General features: G+C 42.0%; 1 protein-coding gene across 21 annotated transcripts in view; it reads left to right on the top strand.

Moving 5' to 3' along the window:
• The window catches only part of LOC122940860 (janus kinase and microtubule-interacting protein 3), a 123951-nt gene that overhangs the window by 34217 nt on the left and 68531 nt on the right, over positions 1-21203 (top strand). For 11 of the 21 annotated variants that reach the window (XM_044297711.1, XM_044297705.1, XM_044297707.1 and 8 more), the window contains 3 exons: positions 11870-11989; positions 16502-16648; positions 17163-17294. In XM_044297711.1, the coding sequence (XP_044153646.1) occupies positions 11870-11989; positions 16502-16648; positions 17163-17294 (399 nt within the window). The remainder of the gene's footprint in view (positions 1-11869; positions 11990-16501; positions 16649-17162; positions 17295-21203) is intronic. The other 10 variants (XM_044297710.1, XM_044297703.1, XM_044297698.1 and 7 more) reach the window with 3 other exon arrangements.

Genomic DNA, 21203 nt, shown 5'->3' with positions numbered 1-21203 from the left:
AGCTGTCACTACGCAAGCAAGTGAGCATGCATCGGGCCATTTGTGCAAGTGACTCGGAGGGACTCCCTGCCTTCATCTCCACTGCATACTGCCACAGTGTGTCTGGGTCATCTGCCTTGTCTTCCTCATCACCCTGTAGCTCCTCTGGCTGCTCCTCCTCTCCTGTCACCTATGTGTAAAAACCACCCATTTCGCTACACATTGCTTGTGCGCCAATGTCCTTTTCCTCCTCCTCCTCCAGTTCAGCCCCCACAGGGCTCATGTGGCCGTGAGATCTAGGCACCATGTCTCCAGTCCCCTGACCAGCCAGATTTACCACTGCCAGCATCTGTTCCAGGACATGAGGCAGTAGAATGACGTTATTCATCCCATAGTCCTGGCGACTGACAAATAACGTGACCTCCTCAAAGGGCCTGAGCAAACGGCAGGTGTCACACATGAGCTGCCACTGGCTGACATCGAAGTTATACAAAGGAGTACTCCTGTCCGCTTTTCAACTTGAATGGGTCCGTGATCCGTTCTGCTTCCGTGGGGTTTCGATCCGTGCTTCCGTTCTGCATCTCTGCAGAAGTGAATGGGTCCACTGTATGCGGGCCGCAATATGGCTACGGGCACACAACGTTTGTGTGCAAGAGGCCTTAGTGACCAAGAGTTTTTTTTCTTCCAATTTTTTTTAAATAACAGAACTATAACATTTTAATTTTTCATAGTGTTTGGAGATGGCTCTCCTATTGACCAATATATGGAAAGGGTTCACCTACTGGAAAGATTCACACAATCTTCGTATGAGAAGTAATATTGATAAATAATAGTAGGGCACACCTACATTCGGCTACACACGGAGACAGGCCGTAATAGCAATTAAAATTTAGATTTGTTGCAAACAGATAAGTGAGCTGTTCGTTTGTAAAATAGCTCGGTTCACTGTTAGTTTATTGGAGCTAAATTAGTGTCCGTAATGTAGCTCATATATTGCACCTGGGAGCTAAACTGGTGCAATACGTTACGGACACTAATTTAGCTCCAATAAACTTTGTTTGCAACAAATCTATGCAATATTGTTTGCAGTCTATAGAAGAGGGGATCGGCGTATGGCGGCTATTGTGCACTAAGCTACTACGCAGATCTTGCCACTACCTGGTCTCTCTGTACAGTGCATATAGACGTACAGTGTCAGTACCATTTATGCCGACGCAATGGTCTTTATATTACAATTGATACAATAGTCTACATTATATATATGGTTTTTAGATACTACATATTTTAAAGGGAGCTATCAGTGTTTTTGAACAATTTTTGTGGTACACTATAGTTTTAATAAATTTGAATTGCTATTACAGCCTGTCTCCGTGTGTAGCCGAATGTAGGTGTGCCCTACTACTCTTTATCAATATTTTTATTTTTCAGTCTATGTAGCTGTATGAGGGCTTTTTTTTTTTGTGGTACAAGTTTTAGTTTTCAATGGCACCATTTTGTGGTACACACAACTTTGGCCTCTTGCACACGAACGTTGTGTGCCCGTGGCCGTATTGCGTGGGTCCGCAATCACCAAGATGCGGAGCGGAAGCATGGATCGAAACCACACGGAAGCACTACAGAGTCCCGACTACCGCACGGATGTTGCCTGGCATTGAGGACCACAAATTGCGGTCCCCAATGCACAGAACGGATGCACAATGTTCGTGTGCAAGAGGCCTTACTGATTAACTTTTAACTTTTTGCATCACCACATTCCAAGACAGATAGCTTTTTTACATTTTTCTACAGAGCTATGTGAGGGAATGATGTTTGTCTGTCCCAACTTTTAGTTTTTAATAATGTCACTTTAGAGTTCTGTACATAACACTTTTTGATCACTTTTTTTGGTGGAAATTAAGCAAAAGGCAGCAATACTGGCATTTTTTTTTTTTTTTACAACGTTCATTGTATGGAATAATTCACATAATATTTGTGTAGTGCGGGTTAAAGAGGACCTTTCACCTAAAAAAAAAATGTAAACTAAGAACATAGCTTTACTTACATGCCCCCCTTAAGTGTTGATCGTTTTTTCTTTTTTCAAATAGTGCCCCCGTTTGTCCGCTATGCCCCCCCGGAATAATTCCCGCCGTCTATGGTAATGAGCCAGCCTCAAATGGGCTGGCTTTAAAAGTTCTCCTCGGCGTGCCTTCTCTCTTCTCCCTGGCACGGAGCGCATCCAATCAGCGCGCTCCGCTCTTAGCCGGATAGACGAAATCGCTCCAGTTCTCTGAAGTCTCGCGAGAACTGGAGCGTCTTCTCCCTGGCTAAGAGCGGAGCGCGCTGATTGGATGCGCTCCGTGCCAGGGAGAAGAGAGAAGGCACGCCGAGGAGAACTTTTAAAGCCAGCCCATTTGAGGCTGGCTCATTACCATAGACGGCGGGAATTATTCCGGGGGGGCATAGCGGACAAACGGGGGCACTATTTGAAAAAAGAAAAAACGATCAACACTTAATGGGGGCATGTAAGTAAAGCTATGTTCTTAGTTTACATTTTTTTTTTAGGTGAAAGGTCCTCTTTAAGGATGCGACGATACCAAACATGTGGAGATTTTATTTTTGCAATTTTTTCTATTGAAAAGCATTTTTATTTCCTGGGGGGAAAAAAGCGTGTTTTTTAATTGGAATGTTTTAATTTAACTTTTTTTAACCATTTATTAGTCCCACAAAGGGACAATAATAGGCTATAGAGAGGCGCAGCCTACTGGGGAACACTCAAGGCAGGCTTGGGGCCCATACTATGTCTCGGCCTGCTATTCAAACATCAGCACCCCCTGCAATCTCATTTGCGTGGTGCTGATGGGATACAGAGTTAGTCCGCTGCTTCTGTAACCACTTACATGCAGCGGGCACCATTGCTCGTAGTAAGGCGTTAACCAGCCTGGATTTGCGCTACTGCCAGTCTGGGCTATTAGAGCAGGAGCACAGCTCTCATGTGAGAGCCGAGCCCCTGCTCTCTGCTGAATAGGAGACCCGAGCAGCCCTGAGACTGGGCTGCCATGAATAGGTGGCGGCCCAGCCTAAGGCCTCTTATTGACCACCACAAAAATTCATATGGGTGGTCACTAAGGGGTTAAATTCAAGGAAACAATTAACTTTGAGTTAAAGGTTTCCATAACAGTAGCCCCGCACAAACATTACCCAGTGGACTAAGCCTTCTGCTTCTAGCATCTTCCACTTGGCTACTGCAAGCAGTTGATTGGTGGAGGTTTCGAGTGTCGGACTCCCACTGATCTAATATGGATGACCTATCCAAGTGGTAGGTCATCAATATATAAAAGGTGGAACATCCCTTTAATGTAAAACTATGCAATATATAGCTATGTACCATAGCAAAAATCAATAATGGGCCTCTCATTACGATACCATGTCTCACCACCCATGCCCTTCTATGACTCTTAAACCAGTACTCCAGACCATTGAGAGGGGAGCTCTGCACAAATTCTTCTCATTCAGTAACAAAGGGTATGGAACCCAAAAGGGCTCGCCCCTACTCGCAAGGGCACCAAACTGTAGAAGCCACATGTTCAGCCCCTATAGTTTATATACCCCTGGCCCAACACAATGTGAGCCTAGCGTTAGTTTAACAAGCCTCTGATAATTTTTTATGGCACCAGTAAACTTGATAAATGTACAGGCAAAGCTAAGTAACCAACAAAGCACCTTCCATGAGAGCAACCCATAGAGATGACTAATATTATATAAATGATATATCTCAGCGCATTTAGCACAAGCCTAGATTTGTTCTGCAGGAAAAAACATTAAAAAGGAAAAGTACACTTCCTGTACATTGTCTATGCAGGCGTGATAAATAATTCACATCCGTATACTCTGTCCAGGCATGTAGGGGATAAGTGTTTCCTGACTTTTCTTTTTCTACTATGCCTGTCCAAGACAATAAAGACTACATTTTGCTTGCTCTAAGCAGTTTCCAAGAAAAGTCTCTTGTACTCTACAACAGTTTTTACCAAAATTAAAGGGGTTTAATTCAGTTCATTCATTTGGAATGTCTTCAGACCCTTCCACTTTTTTTTACATATTGTTATGTTTCGACCTTGTGCTAAAATTAAAATAATGTAGTTTTCCCCTGTCATTCTGCACTTAATACCTTATAATGAGAAAGTGATAACAGAATGTTAGAAATCTTTGCTAATTTGTTGGAAAGGAAAAACTAAAATCCTCCATTTACATAAGTAATCAGAGCCTCCAGTCTTCTTGGGTATGATGCCACTAGGTTTGCACACCTGGATTTCGGGATTTTCTGCCATTCATCTCTGCAGAACCTCCAGGTTGGATGGGGACCGTCGGTGGACAGCCATCCTCAGGTCTCTTCAGAGATTCTCTATTGGGTTCAAGTCAGGCCTCTGGCTGGGCCACTCAAGGACATTCACAGAGTTGTCCCTAAGCCTCTCCTATGTTGTCTTAGCGGTGTGTTTACAGTTATTTTCTGGTTGGAAGATGAACCTTCAGCCCAGTTTGACATCTTTTTTGGTCTGGTCTTGCATTGTGTGGTTGCACCAAATTTATGAAATGGTGCACAGTTTTCATGTATTTGGTGTATCTGCATTGTGTTGTATGACTACACAAGGGGGTTGCATGGCATGTCGCAGATAGTAAAGACTCCACGCCATAATCTAGATCTAATCTCACTTTTCTGCCTTAAACATAGACCACTTTGAAAAGTGGCTTGTCTCCTAAATGTCATAGAAATGTCGCAATTGCCATGTTGTGCAACATTTTTACACCACAAATCTGACATGCTGTATCTGGTTTGATAAACTTCCCTTTTACAATTGAGGCCAAAACTTCAAACTTGCTTTCATCAGACCAGAGAATCTTGTTTCTCACAGTCCGAGAGTCCTTCAGGTGCTTTTCTACAGACTCCAGACAGGTTTCATGTGTCGTTTACTGATAAGAAGCTTCTTTCTGGCCACTCTACCATAAAGTCCAGATTGGTGGAATGCTGCAGTGATGGTTGACTTTCATGAAGTTTAGTTTGGTGGGATGGCCAGCTCCAGGAAAAGTCTTGGTTGTTCCAAACTTTTTCCATATAATTATGGAGGCCACTGTGCTCTTGGAAACTTTCAGTCCAGCAGAAATTTTGTACCTTTCTCCAGATCTGTGCCTCCACACAATCTTGTCTCTGAGCTCTACAGGCAGTTCTTTCCTCCTCATGGCTTGGTTTTATCTCTGATATGCATTGTAAGCTATGCCATCTTATATAGACAATCATGTCCAATCAACTGAATTTACACAGATGGATTCCAATCAAGGTATAAAAATATCTCATAGATGATCAAGAAATCGGAGGCCTTCAGAGCAAAATTTCAAGTGTTATCGCAAAGGGTCTGAATACTTATGTCCTTGCAAAGGTTTACTTTTTCCTTATTAATACGTTTGCAAAGATTTATAAAATCATGTTTTAACATTCTCATTACAGATTGATTGATTTGAAAAGTAGATTTTTTTTTTTACTTTGGCACAAGGCTGTAATATAAAATATAAAAAAAATAAAAGGGTCTGAAGACTTTTCCAAATGCATTGTAGATTGTATCCTTTTTATTGGCTTCTCCAGTGTATTTAATGATATTGTGAATGTTGCTTGGGATTTTTTATCAGTATCATCAAAGACAGTATAGCACATGGTTGTAAAATGCAGCAATACATTGCAGAGATGAGCAAACTTTTTTAAATTACCGGTAATTTCATGTTTAATTTGTCTTTAAATAATTTGTCTATTTTTTTTTTATTTGTGTCCAAATCGATTCTAAACAAATCTAATATGCTCCAACTGGCCTGAATATTAAGGCTAGGTCTACCTTTTATTAATCTTGTTGATTTTTATATCTTTTCATAATTTTTTTATTTATTTATTTTTTTTTCTAATTTTCATTGTTTCTCTCCTCCCTCCCCACTTTAAGATCTGATAATGACAGCAAAAGCAAATAATGTCAGTGTGACACTGACATATATAGCTGTGGGTAAAAGCATTGTGGACGGTGTTAACAAACACCATGTTTAAAAACATTGTGCCATCACATGTATTATCATTTTGAATAATTGAAACCTTCTGAATATTGTCCCTTATTGGGGCAGATGGTGTTCGAACATACACAGTGTTATGGGAAAAAGGACAGTAGCTTGTTGAGACCAAGCATCCAAAAATTATAACTTAACATGGGAAGACATCAGCCCCTGTTTATACACATACATGTTAATATCATAAGAACCAGTTGCTTTTTTTTCCACAAGCATTCAAAAATTATGCATTAATGGGGGCAGAATGCCTGCAGAAATATTTACACAGAAAATCATTAATTGTCAGAAGAAACAGTGACTTGTTCTGTAGTTGTAGCCTGGAAAAAATTATCCCCTTTAGGGCTCATGCACACGACCGTTTTTGTTTTGCGGTCCGTTTTTAACGGATCCGTTGTTCTGTATCTGAGGGGTTTTTTTTCTCTGATTTAAGTCCTCTTCCGTTCCGTTATTCCCCAAAACATATCCGTATGGTTTCCGTATGCAATCCATTTTTTGCGTATCGGAAACAGAAAAAATAACTTATTAATCACCAAACACATGAGCAATATGGGCTGTGCATTGCATTTCTACAGTATGGATGCGCAAAATACGGATGAAATACGGATGACATACGGATGTGTTCCGTGTGCGTTCCGTATTTTTTGCGGACGCATTGACTTGAATGGGGCCTCGGACCAATATTTGCGGACAATAATAGGACATGCACTACTTTTTTGCGGAACAGAAATACGGAAACGGAATGCACACGGAGTACCTTCCGTTGTTTTTGCAGACCCATTGAAGTGAATGGTTTCGCATACGGTCCGCAAAAAATGGAAGAGGAAAGAAAGTACATGAGCCCTTATTTTGGAACAGAAGCAGTACAGTGTGGATGTGGAAAGGGCAGTATCAGCAGTAGGTACCAGCACTAGCGGCAAAGCATGGAACAGACAAGTAGATGTGTGTGGCTGTGTAGGGGTAGTAGCTGTAGTAGTGGCAGCTGTATAGGAGTAATGTAGTGGGAGTAGGGGGATTAGCAGCGGAGAGTAACAGCTGTGTCAGTCGCTGCAGCAACCATAAGGTACAGAGCATGATGGTAAACAGGCAAACAGCAGCAGTGGCATGATGGGGCCGGTGATCAACATCCACCATTAGCAATTGCAGATCTATTCATAGGCCTGAGCCAGAGGTGTGTGAAAATCTTCACAGATCCATGCTTGACTCATTTTGACAGAAGTGATGTTTTGTACACTGGAGAAGGACAAGTTTGTCCATTTGGGGGTGACAACGCTGCCTGCCACGCCAAAAACTCTCTAAGATGACACTCAGGGATGGCCAAGACAGTACAATGAAAGCAAACTGGGCCAGTTCAATCCACTGTTCCAATCTACCCTCCAGTCCATAAGGTCAGGGAACACAGTATGTGCCAGGGAAAGGCCACAGTCATATAGAAAATTAGACATTTTTAAACAATAAAAAAATATGGGGGGTTCAGTCAGCACAGCCCTGTATGCAGGTGCACATTGCTATGGCGAAATACAGATACAAACGTAAAAACACAAATGCAATCGCACTCTGCAACCAGCACTATGCCCTGCCTCTATGCTGGATGTTGAATGAGGCATTGGTGTACATTTTGGCCAAAGCGTAATAAGCCACTCACCACGTCAAGGTCGCCTCCATGAGTGGTCCCTAACACTAGTTCCTACCTGTTATGGGCCATGACAGCCACACAAAGTCCAGGGAGCGCAGGTACAGCATGCACGCCAGGCACACTCTGCCCTTAACCCCGTCCGGTGACATTACAGCTTTCATCGGATCCAGGGATGCAAGTACCAACATGCATGCTGAGCCCACTATATACTTATCCTGGAGCCAAATGGCTACTGGTAGGCGCTATGAAAGCAGACTTATAAAAAAATATGGACAGCTAGACCAAAGTACTAATATCATACAGCAGAATTACATTTTGGTGAAAGTGCAGAACTGTGTCATATTTCCATAATGATGAAACAATATTTACGGTCGCCTGCCTGGAAAAAAGTCCAACTGGTGGCATACAGAAGAATTTAGTTTTTGAAAAGAATTACATTTTACGGAAGAAGACACTGTAGACACCTGGCCAAAAGTCCGACAGATGGAGTATGGCAAAAACTGCGGCTGATGGAATTAAGAATAATTACATTTTAAAGAAAAATTACATTTTGGTGAATCGGCAGAACTGCTCCTTAATTAACAAAATTAGGTGTTACAGCAGCAACTGATCTGCCAACAACTTGGCCAGGTGTGAGTTGCTCAAAACCTGATTGCTGAGCACTTAAAGTTGTTTTCTGCCCCCACATTCTATTATCGATGACTGATGATAGAGCGGAGAAGGAGTCTGAGCAGGAAAACAAGTAATTGAGGATGATGATGACAAGGACACTCTACTGGTTGTGGATGTGGGCCTGCTGCCGCAAAGGATACCAGGAGGAGGACAGACCTGTTCTGATTTGGAACGCTGGCCAGTTCTATTTTCCCATATGATCTGGTGATGCCGCCTCATGTGCTACAATAGAGCCCTGGTACCTATGTTTGTGTTTGAACTTCCATAGCTTATTTTAATCCTGCAGATGTTGCACACGGCTGTTGTTTTGTGAGCAGCCTTATGGATAAAAACTGCCATACCGGAGATACTCGAACAGAGCTAGCGGCAGCAAAGGTTTGGTCTAGATCTGGCATGTTTTGAGCCTGCGCCCACAGTATCATTGGCATCACCATTTCTCCAGCTAACCACATTAGAAGCAGATCTGGCCCTGGCAGTTCTTTTGGAGGTTTTGGCTGTACGTTGCATCCACCTTTTATTACTGCTGCGGCCACCACCCTTCTCCTCTGATATATTTTCCTTCTCCTTAGCACCCAGATCCAGCCTCCAGGTCCTGTCTAACACACAAGCATCATCATAGTCCTCATCCTCCCCGCAACTTTTATCAGACTTTGATAGGTCATTGTGGGCTTCCTGGTCCCTCTCCTAATTCCCTTCTCGGTATTTGCCCTGAGTACTACTGTTATAACAACGGCCCATACCTCCACTACAATGGCTACAATTGAAACTACTGCTGCTACTACTACTACTACTACTACTACTACGCATAGGGTCCCTAACCTCTGTCTGAACCTGCTCCTCATGGCAGTCCAATCGCTGATTGTTCTCACACAAATCATCAACATGGTGACTATATTGAGAACCTTTGATAGCACATGGGGTTTTGTCACCTCTTCTTGGGAAAAATGAAAGCATCCCACTGGGAGGGGCTGGTGAATACAGAGAGGATGCAACTGAAACTGAAAGGCTTCTCTGGGGCCAAAGCACAGTATCTGGCTCTAAAACACAGTATCGAAGGTGACATCCACATAATCCTGCTGTGACTGAATCTTGGATGATGATGCATGGATCTTTTGTTTTGCATTTTTCCATTTACCAGACATTTTATTATGAGGCCTATAAATGAAAGATTGCAAGTTTTGTACACAGATTATTAAACGGCACTAGCAAAATTGCATGTGTTTTTTTCTGTAATTTAAAGACAGGTGCAACTAAATGTCCCTCCCCTTCTACAAATACAATGTACACTGGTATTGTCAATTTACAATAGTAACAATGCAGTGTTTGCAGTAAAATGTATTTGCTGTAACTACAAGTTATCTTGCAGTAGTATACAACACTTTCACTAACATAGGTATAATAATTGCGTTATTGCAATAAAATGCCTTTGCTCTAACACTGAACAGTATCTTGTCAGCCTCTGAGCCAATCAGGGAAAGCTCTTCCCCCCACTTCCTTCCTGTGTCATGTGATCCCTCATCTTCTTTTTTACTCCTGTTTTTCCTGCCAATTTTCACAGTAAAATGGCACAGGACGCCGATTTTTCTTGAGTCCTCTGAATCAAACTAAAAAACTTTGGCTTAGTTTTGGCACATGATTTTTTGTGAAATTTGTAATGAATCCGATTCTTTTAGAATCGATTCGCTTATCTCTGATTGCGAACATTATATATTGTACATGGGGTCAACTGTTATATGTTTATGGAGAAAAATGGGTATGCAGCAAGCATTTTCATCTATTTCCATGAACTAATTTGTTACATATAAATATATGTAAGTTATCTTTAAAGGGGTTGTTCGCAATACAAACACATCCTATATTGACAGAAGCCAAAATATGGCTTTTTCTTTCCCTTTTGTAAACATCCCTGATCAGCTAAGTCACCCAACACAAGGCTTCTCTCAACATGGCTAGTTTGGTAGGCTATTTATGGCAGATTTTTGGGGGGGTTTTGCATGGCTATGGTATTCTTTTTTTTTCCTCCTCTTTCTTAAAGCACATCCTTGAAGTAGAATCTGTCATTATCATATTACCATATCTTCCCGATCGTGCCAAGCCTTAATCTCTCTGCTTCAGTATTGTGCGCTTTATTCCTTTATATGCTTATAATATCAATCAGTATCTCTTGGAATTTTTTTTTCTTCTTAAAAGGAAATGTGTCATCAGAAAATTACATATTGTTTAAATCACATTTTTATGCTAAACAAAACATATTTCTTTGGAATTTTTAGAGTTTTTTTTTAATCATTTTTCAATGCCACTGTATTAAAACAATGTATACTCAGGGTTGGACTGGCCCACCAGAGTACCAGTGGTTCCTTCGGTGGGCCCAAGCTCTGACAATAATGGACCCCTAATAAAACAGGACCCTTAAGGGCCTATATACACAGAGGGTGGGCCCTCAGAATAAATTCCTCTGGTGGGCCAATGGACTTCAGGATGACATTGTGTATACTATCCTGCAATTTTCACATTGTCTACTAGGCATTATAACAGGTCATGAATTCTTGTTCTGTGCAGGTAACTTTTCAGTAGCTATCTTATTAGCACCACAGGCAGAATTGCAATGACCAGCAACACCTCTATATAGATAACACAGGATCTACCATTCACAAAAGGTGATATCACAGCTTATCTGCTCCCTCCTGACCTCTGCACAGGTCCCAGAGCATGCCTAGAAAACTCTCCCATAGAAGTCAATGGGTCAGCTCCTGTCCATTGTGTCTATGGCCCATGTAGCTGCTCTGAAAAAACTAGTGGCCAGTGTGAAAATTGTAGGATTATATGCATTTAAAAAAATATATATAGATAGTGATAATTGGATTATTATTTTTTTAACTCACTGAAATTCAAAAAAATATGCTTAACATAAAAACATGATTTAAACAATTGTTAATTTTCTGATAACATGTATCTTTTAAGTTGCCCATAAAACTTTCGAGTCATCAATTCTCATCTTTATTTTTGCTTTTCGTAGCTAAACAACCTGACTCTTAGGGTTGTTGACCCACGCTCTCTCCTGCACCAGTTGTATGATGGAATGGTTCCAGTCTTAGAGCCGAACTGCCAGTTTTGAACTTCTTAAGGGTTATATAGGTGACTGTAGAACCAGAGTCCGTGTCTGGTTTCACATTCTTATAGTGAATTGGAGAGGGTGGGTCGGGTGATAATTATTTTGCTGTTGCAGAACAGAGAAGCCTTTGGGTGAGTAACGTGCAGAAACGTAACACGTACTGTATGTGCACAGAGGTCTGGACTATACGCTACACTGGCAGGAATGCTACTTTATTTTATGTGGCGTCTGTGGCTTTTTTGTGCCTCCATAGACTTACATTTCCCTTTCACTCAGACATGCTTCGTATGTGCCATTTTTTGTAGTATAACTCTTTGTGGGATCTCAGTGACTTTTGGTGGTCGTTGTCCTCACTTTCCAATCAATTTCCAGTTATTTGCAGTGGATCTTTGTTTCAGGAACAGCAGTTGGATGAAAAGGATGCTCGCCGCTTTCAACTGAAAATTGCAGAATTAAGTGCGATTATCCGTAAATTAGAAGACCGCAATGCTTTGCTCTCAGAGGAGAGGAATGAACTGGTATGTGTATCAGGTTTTTATATATACACTACACATGATTAATGTCTTGAATAGATGATACTGGAGTTTAGAAGTAAGGGTGCTACCACATAGTTGGGTTTTTTATGCAGTTTTTGAAGCCAAAAGTAGAAGTGGATTAAAGTAAGAGAAGAAGAAGAAGTTGTATCTGTTCTTTATAGTTTCTCTTCTTTTATAATCCTGATTTTGACTTCAGAAACTGCATAAAGAAAATGGGAACGTGTGGCAGCACCCTGAATACTAAAGCAGGGGTGCAAATAAGAACCATAAAGCAGTGGGATGCATAGCCATGAACCAATAACAGGCATGGGTGCCATTTTATTATGGGATCCTCTCTGGTCTATCTACAGCCTGTAAACAATGAAACAATCTAGTGATAAAACACCTAAAAATAAAACCCATAATCCAGTAAAGGCTGGGCATGATAGGTATAATATTATAATATAGGCTAACACTTGTAGTAGATGATTTTTTTATGACCTGAATACCATAGTAAAAAAATTGTCAATCGTGACATAATGGGTTAAGGAAAATCCTAACACATTTTTTTCAAGAACAAATTAAAAAGGAGCTGTCCCCTCTCCTGACATGTCTTTTTTACTAACTACTTGCATTCCCCATGTAATACCAATTCTGGAGCATCTATTCTTATGACTATATTGTGCCATTCCTTTATTATTCTATTTAGAAATTGTCAACCAATTGCTAGCACTAGCAGTTTGCAATAAAGGTCCAGATGGTTGTTACCAGCTGAGGATGTGTCCCTGCACAGTCTGACACTATCCAACCAGTGCTGCCAGTGTAAGATTGTGCAAGGACACTCCCAACTGGTAGCACCCAGATGGACCATCACTGCAGACTGCTAGTAATTCATTCATAACTTCTAGCAGGAATATTAAAGGAATGGCACAACATAAGAGTCATAAGGATAGATTATACGGAATTGTTATTACATGGGGAATGCAAGTAGTTACTAAAACAGACATGTCAGGTGAGGTGTCAGGTCCTTGTTAAGCTTCCTTTATACACACATACACAGATTTCTGACCATTAATATTAATCTACAGCTTCATGCACATGGCTATATTATGACCCTGTACAAACACCCGTAGAAGTCTATGGGACTCCTGTGTCCATATGTCTCATATTTCATAAAGAAATGACTGTGCTTCTTTGTTCAATCATAACATTGAAGGAACAGTTATGTTTGGCGTTCCCTAAACTCTCTTTAAAAAAATATATTCAGTAATAATATGTTAGTTGGATGCACAGGATGGTTGATACACCAAACAGGGTGCTCTCAGTCTTGCAGCATCACCCCGCTGTTGAAAGGAACAAAAATATGAAAAAGATGACTGGGCACACCTAAGATATTGGTTACTAATATTTATTAAAGTACTTGTAATAGTTTAAAACACAAATCCAATGTGATGATGTATGGTACAAAAGTATAACTTTAAAACATTGCGACACTGTTTGGCAGCATTCAAAGCAAAAGTTCTGCGTATTTGTGGTTGGGATGAAGCTGAATTGGTCACTCACAGATGATCTTGTAACCTAACATCCTCATTCCAAACTAAACATGGGCAGAATGATAAAGTACGTGAGGTAGTACATAGAGTGAAAATAAAGCAATATATTAGCGGTTAAACTACAATATTAGTAATAGTCATACAGTGACATAGAGTATAAAATCAGGTGACAGTAGGATAAAATAGGGATTCGCTTGATATAAAAAGGTTCTAAATATCCAGATGTAGCAAATACAGTCTGTGGGACTGTATTTGCTACATCTGGATATTTAGAACCTTTTTATATCAAGCGAATCCCTATTTTATCCTACTGTCACCTGATTTTATACTCTATGTCACTGTATGACTATTACTAATATTGTAGTTTAACCGCTAATATATTGCTTTATTTTCACTCTATGTACTACCTCACGTACTTTATCATTCTGCCCATGTTGAGTTTGGAATGAGGATGTTAGGTTACAAGATCATCTGTGAGTGACCAATTCAGCTTCATCCCAACCACAAATACGCAGAACTTTTGCTTTGAATGCTGCCAAACAGTGTAGCAATGTTTTAAAGTTATACTTTTGTACCATACATCATTACATTGGATTTGTGTTTTAAACTATTACAAGTACTTTAATAAATATTAGTAACCAATATCTTAGGTGTGCCCAGTCATCTTTTTCATATTAAAAAAATATATATTTATACAAACTGGATTCCCAAAAAGTTGGGACACTAAACAAATTGTGAATAAAAACTGAATGCAATGATGTGGAGATGGCAAATGTCAATATTTTATTTGTAATAGAACGTAGATGACAGATCAAACGTTTAATCCGAGTAAATGTATCATTTTAAAGGAAAAATACGTTGATTAAAATTTTCACGGTGTCAACAAATCCCCAAAAAGTTGGGACAAGTAGCAATAAGAGGCTGGAAAAAGTTAATTTGAGCATAACGAAGAGCTGAAAGACCAATTAACACTAATTAGGTCAATTGGCAACATGATTGGGTATAAAAAGAGCTTCTCAGAGTGGCAGTGTCTCTCAGAAGCCAAGATGGGTAGAGGATCACCAATTCCCACAATGTTGCGCAGAAAGATAGTGGAGCAATATCAGAAAGGTGTTACCCAGCGAAAAATTGCAAAGACTTTGCATCTATCATCATCAACTGTGCATAACATCATCTGAAGATTCAGAGAATCTGGAACAATCTCTGTGCGTAAGGGTCAAGGCCGTAAAACCATACTGGATGCCGTGATCTCCGGGCCCTTAAACGACACTGCACCACAAACAGGAATGCTACTGTAAAGGAAATCACAGAATGGGCTCAGGAATCCTTCCAGAAACCATTGTCAGTGAACACAATCCACGTGCCATCCGCCGTTGCCAGCTGAAACTCTACAGTGCAAAGAAGAAGCCATTTCTAAGCAAGATCTACAAGCTCAGGCGTTTTCACTGGGCCAGGGATCATTTAAAATGGAGTGTGGCAAAATGGAAGACTGTTCTGTGGTCAGACGAGTCACGATTCGAAGTTCTTTTTGGAAATCTGGGACGCCATGTCATCCGGACCAAAGAGGACAAGGACAACCCAAGTTGTTATCAACGCTCAGTTCAGAAGCCTGCATCTCTGATGGTATGGGTTGCATGAGTGCGTGTGGCATGGGCAGCTTGCATGTCTGGAAAGGCACCATCAATGCAGAAAAATATATTCAGGTTCTAGAACAACATATGCTCCCATCCAGACGTCATCTCTTTCAGGGAAGACCCTGCATTTTTCAACAAGATAATGCCAGACCACATTCTGCATCAATCACAACATCATGGCTGCGTAGGAGAAGGATCCGGGTACTGAAATGGCCAGTCTGCAGTCCAGATCTTTCACCTATAGAGAACATTTGGCGCATCATAAAGAGGAAGGTGCAACAAAGAAGGCCCAAGACGATTGAACAGTTAGAGGCCTGTATTAGACAAGAATGGGAGAGCATTCCTATTTCTAAACTTGAGAAACTGGTCTCATCGGTCCCCAGACGTCTGTTGAGTATTTGTAAGAAGAAGGGGAGATGCCACACAGTGGTGAAAATGGCCTTGTCCCAACTTTTTGGGGATTTGTTGACACCATGAAATTCTGATTCAACATATTTTTCCCTTAAAACGGTACATTTTCTCAGTTTAAACTTTTGTTCCGTGATTTATGTTCTATTCTGAATAAAATATTAGAAGTTGGCACCTCCACATCATTGCATTCAGTTTTTATTCACGATTTGTATAGTGTCCCAACTTTTTGGGAATCCGGTTTGTATATATAAAAACTCTCTTTTAGCCATATTATTCCCTGTTTCGGCTGCACAGCTAGATGTATTTCTCTCAGAAGCAGGTGGTGCCAGTACCGTACGCAGTGATCTCACATCCCTTACGATATTTGTTTTCTTCTAAGAAGCTCAGAAAGCTGATAAGGATGGATAAATCAGACTTACAGAAAAGTAAGAGGCTCCTGTAATGCTCAGAAGCCTAGTCAAAGCTGCTGTTTTATCAGGTTCAGGATCTCAGCTAGCTCTGACATACCCCCACTTCCTCTCATCTGTCTTCTGAGTCTCTGTTACCAGATCTTGCCTGACAACAGGCAACAGATTTCAACTTAGATGGAAGTGAGACCCCTAGTGGCCATGACTTTACTGCTTTTTTCAGGTGGATGCAGGCAGATTTTTTTAAATGTAGTGATTTAGAAATTTGCTAATTACACCATTCTCTATTAAATTAAATGGAATTGTGTGAAAGTGCAGTGTCGCTTGAAAGCCCAGTAAAAATATGATTTAGCCACCTAAGTCTAACTTATCATAAAAAAAAAAGGGTTCTAATCTCGGGCAATAGAAATATTTATTAAATATTAATGTATTGTTTAGGAACTACATTAATATGAAATTTTGTGTGTGGTTGGTTGCAGCATTTACTTCATCCATACTTTTATATTCCAGCTTAAACGCCTCAGAGAAGCAGAAAGTCAATATAAACCTATCCTAGACAAAAATAAACGCCTTAGCCGGAAAAATGAGGAAATGTCTAATTCACTGCGACGTATGGAAAACAAATTAAAGTTTTTAACACAAGAAAACATAGAAATGGTGAGTAATGTTCATACCCAAACATTTATGTCTAAAACTATCTAGTAGCCTTGCTTAACCCTGCTCAGAACCTGGAAATTCAGGTATGGAATCAAGATATCCCTAATATCTCGCCACCAGCATGCTGTACTGAAGGGGTCCAAGACAGTAAGGTATGTTTTGGGAGAACTTTAATAGCTAAATCTGTCAGAATTCTGGCTGAATTAGGATCCAAACACTGGCATATATGCTGTGCTCCAGATTTATTATGTGTTTTATACTATTGATAGTGATGAGAAAAGGGGTGCAGCTTACAGAAAAGAGGCGTGAAGTCTAGGAAAGCATATTACTTGAAGTGCACCAATGGAGATCAGTCAGCATATGGAAGGGCATTTTTTATCAAGACTATTTTCAATGGAAATAATTTGGTTGCAATTAGGTGCATGCCCTTTAATGTCAGGTTAGGCTACAGTATTCTTTCCTTAATGTCCATTTTTTATATTTTATGTATTTTAATATGTATCTTATTGTCTAGAGACAAAAGGTTCGTACTATAAGAAGACCAAGCTCTTTGAATGATCTTGACCAAAGCCGAGAAGAGAGGGAAATCGACTTTCTAAGGCTACACCTTAATGAACAGCAAATTATTATTGATGAACTTTCTAAGGTAAAATATGGCGGTGACCATGCTGCATTTGTTACCACAAGAGATCTTCATTAGAGATGGCCTTGCGGTTTGCCCGGCGGTCGTTTTGCGGCGAACTTTGCTCGTTCGCAATTCGCCGAACATGCGAAAACATGCCGATATTCGCACGCACCATATTCTTTTGCATAGCGCCGAACTTTGACCCATGACACATCCATCTGGTGGGAATGGACAGCCAACTGGGATGTTTCAGCACATGGACAAACCCCCAACCCTACAACAGAACCCAATCTAGTAGCCATTTTATATTATGTGTTTTGCCAGTGTAGGGAGAGGTTGCATTTTAGAGCAGGGACAGTTAGGGACACCAAATGCTAGCTAATAGGGCCACAAAAGTCCTTTTAAGGACTGGTATAGGTGTGCTATCGATGGGTGTGATATAGAGGGGTGTGATATACTTGTGATATAATATACTTTCTAACATAGAAATTATATTATAGTGTATTTGTATTGTGCAGCAGTTGTGTGCGGTTCTGCTGTGATACCGCAGGTATATAGAGGGACAAACGCTATTGGAGTAACTAATTGCAACGAGTGTGATATACCTGTTGCCCCAAAAACAGCTTGAGGGCTGCAATATACCTTCTTCCACAAAATCCTGATTGAGGGGTGCTATATATCTGTTTCCGCCAAATGCTGATTGAGGGGTGCCATACACCTGCTTCCACAAAATAGTGATTGAGGGCTGTGATACACCTGCTTCCACAAAATACTGATTGAGGGGTGCGATATACCTGTTTCCACCAAATACTGATTGAGGTGTGCTATATACCTTCTTCCATAAAATCCTGATTGAGGGGTGCTATAAACCTGTTTCTGCCAAATATTGATTGAGGGGTGCTATATACCAGTTTCCGCCAAATACTGATTGAGGGGTGCCATATACCTTCTTCCACAAAATACTGATTAAGGGGTGCTATTGCTATAAACCTTCTTCCACCAAATACTGAGTGAGGGCTGCCATACACCTGCTTCCACAAAATACTGATTGAGGGGTGCCATATACTTGTTTCCGCCAAACACTGATTGAGGGGTGCTATATACCTGTTTCCGCCAAATAGTGGTTGAGGGGTGCCATATACCTTTGCAGTGATGGCCAGTTCGCCATGTTCGCCCGCGAACATATGCGGGCTGCCATCTTTTCTCACAAGTCCGGCGAGGCGCAGGTAAGCCCTTACCTGTGCCGGGAGCCAGTCTGTAACAAGTGCGGTCAGCAGGAGCAAGCAGTTCCGACAACAGCCCGATGAAGGCCCCCGGTGGCTGTTATCGGAACTGCCTGCTCCCGCTGGCCACACTTGTTTCAGACCGGCTCCCGACACAGGCACAGGTAAGGGCTTACCTGTGCCTCGCCGGACTTGTGAGAAAAGATGGCAGCCCGCATATGTTCGCGGGCAAACACGGCGAACTGGCTATCACTGTACCTTTGTCACGTACCGAGATCAGACCGGCCCACCGCGTCACGTGACAAGAGTTTGCCAAGCCCTTCAGGCTGATTCACCTCACGCCCTCACACTCTGTTAATCCCTATGCCGGGCCGTAACTTGAGCATAAATCACCACCTGAAGCCTGCAAGCACACCCACGCACTAACACGAAACTTTCACTGCCACCACCCGCCCGTTATAAGGTCGACAGGACACCCCTGAGTGTTCCACTCGCAAGCAGACACCCACACAGTAGCAAGCCTCACGGAAAAACAACATAGAGCCTCAGACTGCACACACACTCTTCATGGAACTAACAGGTTCTTAAAGTTACAAGACAAACCATCAAACTATTAGGTTTAATGTATAAAAAATAGACAGTACTTGGTTACAAAAAATGACACATACATAAATGGCAAACAATTGTAAAATAAAAAGGAGAAAACAAAGAAAGTTCTAATACTTAACATTTGTGTGGTAAAAGTCTTTTCCTCCCAGGAGATATGGGCAGAGTAATGGTGCACAAACCAATTCGATTGGATCTCCCACTTTGCAACACCCAAATATCCAGGGATTGCATTTTTATGCCTTTCCTCCAGGGGGACTCTCACTCCCACCTCTGGCGCAGCCCCTCTAGGCCCAGCTACATGACCCATGCAGCCGGCCCCCTGGCCAACTTGGGAACAGGTATGAAAATATCAAAAAGATAGTTTTCCAGTTGCCCTGGTGAAGATACAGACCCCAGCCCTTCTTCATATTTCATATCTCATCGATCCGAGTCCTAGCATATCAAACGCTACACGTCCAGGACGCGAAGATGAGATCCTTATTTAAAGAAGATGAAGGCGAGTTGATGTCTGGTGTCCAGCGATGCCCCCATCATACCAGAGATGATAAGCTAGATTTTGGGAACATCCGATCCCTCCTGAACAAGTTATGAAGGATTACGGATTATGGTTCATGCTCTGGTTAGAAAACCCCCATGCTGACACAAGGCGTCAGAGAGTCTGTTGTCCCCTGTCCCGAGTGTGACCAGCAAACGGGTCCATCCTCGTTAGCATCTCTGTGCTAACTACCCCCCGGGGAGCAGGCTGCTGTTTTCCCAGGTAAGAGGCAGACATCTCGGCCTATATGCAGCCTTAAAGGGTTTCTGTCATCAGAAATAACGTTATGTAGCTGACTGACATTAGCGATGTGCTAATGTCAGCAGTACATGGCTGCCGACATTCTCTTAAAATAAAGACTTTTAAAATATGCTAATGAGCCTCTAGGTGCTACTGGGGCATTGCTTCAGCACCTAGAGGTTTGGTCTACTCACCCTTTGGCAAGCCCAGGTCCCACTGATAGACTTCTCCTCATCGTCACGTAAATCCTGCGCCTGCGCCGTCCCGTTTAGTATTCAGCGCAGGCGCAGTGAGTGAAAGACGCACTCCTGCTACCGGCTTCCTCACTACGCCTGCGCCGAAGGAAGGAAGCCAGCAGCAGGAGCGTGTCCTTCACTCACTGCGCTCCATGTCCTGCCTCTTCTCCTTTTTCCTCTCTCCTCCCATTTGTCATCCACTCCACCTTCCACTGTGCCGTCGTCGCGTTCATCTCGCACAAGGCAGCTTCCATGGCCCCAATGTTCGAGCGTAAAAAATGATGATGCTGGATAATCCTCTTGCCCAACGGCTGACCCCTGGCTTGTCTGAGCTGATAGCCCGCCAACTACTGCCATATAAATTGGTGGACTCGAAGGCCTTTAGAAAATGTGTGGCCATTGGCGCACCGCAATGGAAGATCCCCGAAGGAAATATTTCTCCCAGAAGGGCATCCCTGAACTTTATGGCCACGTTCAGCGGCAAGTTAATATATCTCTGGCACACAGTGTCAGTGCCAAAATACATCTGACCACAGACACGTGGTCTAGCAAACACGGGCAGTGAAGGTACATAACTTTTACTGCCCACTGGGTGAATCTTCGGACTGCCATCAAGCATGTATCCCGTGGCACCCATGTGGATTTGGTGTTGCCACCATGGATTGCATGCAGGCCTGCATCTTCTTCTCCTCCTCGGCTGACTCCTTTTCCACTGCTACCGCCTCTTTCGCTGCACCCCCCAAGCTCCCCAGAACCTTTTCGAGGTGCCAGGTGAGACGTTGCCATGCTGTGTTGCGGCTGTTGTGCCTGGAAGCCAAGAGCCATACCGGTCCTGCACTCCTTTCAGCTCTGCAGTCACAGGCCAATCAGTGGCTAACCCTGCTCAATTTGACAGTTGGTAAAGTGGTGTGCGACAATGGTGCCAATCTGCTGAGCGCCCTGAAACAGGACAAAATGACACATGTGCCATGCATGGTACACATCCTGAACTTATTCCTGCAGCAATTTGTTGCCAAATACCCCGGGGTCCAGGACGTCTTGCGGCAGGCCAGGAAAATCTCTGGCCATTTTAGAAGATCTTACACGG

Source organism: Bufo gargarizans, chromosome 6 (genome assembly GCF_014858855.1).
Source record: "Bufo gargarizans isolate SCDJY-AF-19 chromosome 6, ASM1485885v1, whole genome shotgun sequence".
NCBI lineage: Eukaryota > Metazoa > Chordata > Amphibia > Anura > Bufonidae > Bufo > Bufo gargarizans.
The sequence above is the reverse complement of the archived record's forward strand: the minus strand, read 5'-3'. Positions and strand labels throughout refer to the sequence as shown.